General features: G+C 35.7%; 1 protein-coding gene across 2 annotated transcripts; it reads right to left on the bottom strand.

The window, feature by feature from the left end:
- Positions 1–482: 482 nt before the first annotated feature.
- LOC104221646 (probable arabinosyltransferase ARAD1) lies at positions 483–4,122 on the bottom strand. 2 transcript variants are annotated; one of them, XM_009772748.2, is made up of 3 exons: positions 3,794–4,122; positions 2,265–3,506; positions 483–1,312 (listed from the first exon to the last, which is right to left on the bottom strand). In XM_009772748.2, exons 2-3 carry the CDS (start codon positions 3,234–3,236, stop codon positions 812–814), a joined length of 1,473 nt encoding a protein of 490 aa, XP_009771050.1. In that variant the 5' UTR covers positions 3,237–3,506; positions 3,794–4,122; the 3' UTR covers positions 483–811. The 2 variants fall into 2 exon arrangements, with proteins under 2 accessions (XP_009771050.1, XP_009771052.1); XM_009772750.2 differs by lacking the exon at positions 3,794–4,122 and adding an exon at positions 3,609–3,774.
- Between the last annotated feature and the right edge of the window lie 1,249 nt (positions 4,123–5,371).

The following is a 5,371-nucleotide window of genomic DNA, read 5'->3' as shown; positions in this document are numbered from 1 at the left end:
TGTTTGAGTATAAGTCATTATTTGAAAGCAGACGATGAAAGATTGCAGCTGATAAGCTGCAAACCTTGTGCAGCCAGCAGCTTCATATGTTATGTAAAGCAAGAACCATAGTCAAATAGATTAGGTTTGTCATGCTCATTGTAATACACAACAGAATGTTATCTTACACTACATAGGTTTTGTTAAACTTATCATTGCTTTGTGTTTGAATATGAATCTTCAGTCAAAAAATCAAAGCAGAAGATGAAAGAATGCAGAACCTCATGTCTTGTAAAGCTAGAACCACAGTCAAATAGATTAGGATTTTCAATCTTGCTGTCATGAACAAGATCTTCGACTATATAGGTTGTTTAAACTCATCGTCACCTCCTGTGCATGCAGAAACTTCATATGCTATGTAAAGCTAGAACAAGGGCAAAATAGAAAAATATATCCATGCTCAGTATAGCTAAAATTAAAACATCAGCAATTCTTGCATGTATGATGAAACATTGAATTTTCTGAACCTTTTTCTATTGTGCAATTTTCTTCATCTCATGCCTATGCTTACAATAGTAACATATTGTCAAGGCTGTCTACTGTTGGTTTCCTATTTTCTCCGTTGACAAAGCATTACTCTGCTTTTGAGTTAATTTCCATTTACATCAATGGCAACTTGTATATGCAACTTCATAATGAAAATAATATACAAAGGGTTGTCAAGAATGGCAACAAAACAGTTAAATATTTTCATAGTGCAAGTGCTACTTAAAGAATCGAGCCTGACCTCATAGCTGATCTCCTAATAGAACTAGCGGTCCTTAAGGAACAGCTATGAACTATGGTATCTGTTGTTGCGATGAGCCCTCAGTTGTATAAATGACAATTTTCTTGAAGTTGCTTGCCAAATCATATCCACTGCATCATTAGGTTGGGATGGATATTGGTACTCAAAATGCTTGGTGAGCTCCTTTAGCCTTTCCCACATTTTGGTCCATTGATCCTCCTTGATTCCTCTAAGAAAGTTCAGAAGATAACCCTTCTTTACGGCATCTGAAGAACGGACAAAAATGCAGAACTTGGAATAATCGATAACATCTTCAAATGGTAGCTCAATGTCATCACTAATTATTACAGGAACACAGTGACTAGCAATGGCATCAAATAGGCGATTGGAAGAGGGAGTGTCTCCAGCAATATTCAGGCAGAATTTTGAAGAGGCCATTCCTCGTCCAGCCTCCCTGACGCCATTTGATCTGATGCTCCCAAAGGTGAAGTGTACATCTTTTTCATCCTTGAGAAGGTAGTATAATTCCTGACGGATTGTTCCACCCTGGTATTATATAAGCAAAGAAATGAGATCATGTACTTCAGGTCAACAGCATAACGATCAAGCTCCTATTCTCAAGCTTGAAAATGACGGAAACAAGAAAATCACAGTTTTGTTACTTAAGTGACATCTCAAAATCATAATAAATAACTTCATTTTTCTGTTTGGCTTCTTCTGTTCCTATCTCCCTTCTTTCTTGAGGAGCTACTGACAGTACCAACAGCTCATCATGGGATTCTTCTAGAATCTCTTTGATAACCTTAGAGCTAAATTAGATCTACAAAGTACTGAAACTATTAAAACAATTAAATCCATGACATCTTCCAAATTCCAAACTATTAAAATAATCTATCATATTTGGATAAAAGAGAACCAAGGGAGTAAAGTGTGGAATGGCCAACGTTGACTCCGGGGGAAGGGGTTGGTGGTAGGGTAGGTCTAGGTTATCATCATATTAATAAAGGTCAACAAAAAAGGAGAAAAGAGAAAAACCTGTTATACTTGAGCGATAGAAATAAAGAAATAATTCAGTTCCTTTCTTAAATGCAGTACATCCTCAACTATTCCAATATTACAACATAGAAACAAAGCAATTGTCTGGACGTACCAGGCGAGAGAATATTAAGGTGCATGCTATTTGTGAACCATGAGTAATTTAAGTAGCATAGGGTATTAAAGGACGACAGAAGGGTTGAAATGAAAAGCTGCTGCTACTTTATTCTTTCAAATTGATTTCTTAATTTCCAGTGAAGGTTTTTACCATAATTAATAAGAGGATATGAATAAATTTTATCTGGCAATAGTACTCAAATTTCGCTGCTGCTAAGTAGATTGGGGTGCACCAACTAAATGCTGGCTATGTTATAGTTAGAATTTAGATTTAACTTTATCTGCCCTGAAAATAGCAACACAAGCGACAATATAAAACACAGGCAAAAGAATATATGCAACTTACATCTTTCCTATAAATTGCCCCCTGGAAATAAACCAATATATCACGCTGTCCAAAAGAGGGCGAGTTCTCAGCATCTAATGTCCTGACCATATGTTTGTAAGGAGCAATCACATCCTTTTCAATGTTTGCTGTTTCAGCTCGGTACCTTCCAAAATCTGCAAGGACAAACATGGCTGAGCCCAACTTCTTTCTTGCAACCAACATGCTATTGGGATGGTGAGCGACAATCAGATGATCCGCCCCGCCCTTTAACTTCCACTCATCTCTACTTCTTAAATACTCCACCACTCTATCCTGTAGTATTCTATTTAGACTTGCCTTCTCCTTCCCATGAGGCTTAGAATGCCGATTGTAACTCAAGGACGAAAAAAAAGGCACAAAAATCACATCGGCTTCACTCGAATTCTGCACTCTAATAGCAGTGCATGGTCTAGTAATATTTGGTATATTTGATGATAGAAGGTCAAGTGTAAGCCAATATTCGATGCTATGCTGTAAATTTAAGCCCCCAGGGTACGAGGGTACTTGACCCTGTATACCAACATTAGGCCACATTTCATTCCTACTTCCTTTCCAACCTAATAACCCAAAGTGAAATTCAGGGGTTAAGTCATACATATACACCCTAAGAAGAGCTTGTTTCGCATCACAAGCTTTATTAACTCCTACTCCAGCTGACCTGTTGCTGGAACTGGATGTTTGACATGCTACCTCTTGGCTTTTCAAGCTTTGTTCAGAAGAAGTTTCAGGGGTCAAGAAAGGGGTTTTAGATTCTCCACTTGTGACACTCGAGGTTGAGTAAAGGGAAGTACTATTAACAAGAATTAACCTAAACACTGATCTTGGTATGAAAGAATTGTCAGCAAATTGAAGAAGGGACAATGAAGAAACTACCAAAACGAAAACCGAAATGGCTATTAAACAAGATAGAAACCTGGATGCTAGCATGCTCTTTTCAAGAAACAATGACATTTTTTAAGCTAAAGGGATTTATGCCAACAATACTGATATAAGAAAAATTAGTATCTGCTTTTTCAAGAACTTTCAGATACTTTCGTAGGTTTCATTCACACAAATTCAGCAGGCACAAACTACTTCCATAAACCCCCGAAGGTTTTTCCAAGAACCAAAATTGGTAAAGTTGAGAGTTTTCACCACCAAAATTTAGCTCCTAAAATCCATAAAGTTTGAATCTTTAACCAGAATTTCTGCTTTTATACTGCAGAAGAAGCTAATATATACCTGCGCTACCAAAGAAAAATAAGGAAGACCAGACATTCATTAGCTGCAGAATTAAAAAAGCCATAAAAAAATACTGTCTGCTGAAAAACAGATTATATTTACCTTTTATGATCTACTGAACAAGGAAAACCAAACCCAAATTTTAAAAAAATGAAAAAAAAAAAAACATGAATCTTGATGGTTTTGCAAAACCCAAAATTTATTTCTAATAAGGGTCATCAAGATTCATAGACATTCAAGAAAGGAAATACTCAGCAAACACAGGCTAAAAGTTGAAAGAGTAATACCTGGTAAAGTTGATAGTACTTTCACATGGTTAGTCTGACCAGTTCCAGGCTTAAAAGGACCGATCCTTGGGATTGTCGGGTACAAAATATATTCCTTAAGCTTTCTTTTAATATAGCCTTTAATATACTACTAGTAACTTACTTAATATCCCATTTGATTTAATTAATGTCCATATTAAAAATTGCAACTTTTTTAATTTCCTATGCTTGTGGAGAGGACTAAGATTGAAGTTTCAGCTGGTGTAGTTGATTTTTGTGACCTCTACTTTTCTTGTGCCTAACTCACCGCCACGATGATTCAGACAAGATTCGCTTGAACCAAGACGGTAATAACGGATTATGAGGTTTTTGTTTCTTTCTGGTAATAGGTTCCTTTGTGATTACGGAGTCAAAGGAACGTGTCAGAACACAGGCAGTTGATCAACGATAAACTAATCTTGATTATTGTTGGAACATTAATTCAAATTGTAATAAAAAACCTTAATTATTTAGAATTTGGTTTATTTAATTTATGTCTAAATATGATTTGCAGTTAGAATAAATATAGGAATAGGTTTTCTTATTTCTAAGTAAAATAGGTTTCATACTATTATAAATAAGGGTATTAATAGATTATTTTATGTGCGGATGAAATAAAGAATTATAGAGAGCTTTCAAAGAGTTATAATAAAATAATTTTCCTACATATTGATATCAAAGCTTCTACGATCTTGGGAGAGAATCAAATAGCTTTTGCTGCCGGCGGGTGGCGCTAGTCAAAGTGTGTCACCCGTCTGGCCAAAAATATGATGGCAAAATCATAGATAGTTGTCAATAAAATTAGATTATTTGATGAAAAGTTTCAAGATAGATTCAAGAAAAAAAAAATTAAACAGGTGCAAACAAATATGACACAAAATGAAGAAACTCTTCTCTAAAAGTTGGAGAGAGGTTTAAAAAAGTTGGAAGTTGATTATGTGTTTCAACAAAATTGAGTGTTGGTTGCAAAGTGCATCAACGGGTGTTGAAGACAGGTGCTGCAACAAAATTGGGTGTTGGTGACAAAGTGCATCAACGCTTGGTGACAAAGTCCATCATCGTGAGTTGGAGACACGTGCTTCAACAAAATTGGGTTGGTGACAAAGTGCATCAACGGGAGTTGGAGACAGGCGCTTCAACAAAATCGGGTGCTGGTGACAAAGTGCATCAACGGGAGTTGGAGACATGCGCTTCAAGAAAATCGGGTACTTGTGACAAAGTTCATCAACGGTTGGAGACAAGTACTTCAATAAAATTGGGTATTGGTGACAAAGTGCATCAACTAGGAATGAAGACATGTACTTCATCAAAATGTCAAAGTTGGAGAGAAGTGTTGCAACATTACTGCACAACGAACAAGTCAGACTTATACAACTTTGAATTACGGAAGAATGTTGGGAAACTAATTTAAAATTATAGTAGGAAACCTTAATTATTTAGGATTTGATTTATTTAATTTATGTCTAAATATGATTTGCAGTTAGAATAAATATAGGAATAGACTTTCTTATTATTAGTTAAAATAGGTTTCATACTATTATAAATATATGTATTGATAGC

Source organism: Nicotiana sylvestris, chromosome 10 (assembly GCF_000393655.2).
Source record: "Nicotiana sylvestris chromosome 10, ASM39365v2, whole genome shotgun sequence".
NCBI classification, from domain to species: Eukaryota; Viridiplantae; Streptophyta; class Magnoliopsida; order Solanales; family Solanaceae; genus Nicotiana; species Nicotiana sylvestris.
This window is presented reverse-complemented; position numbering and strand designations above follow the sequence as displayed.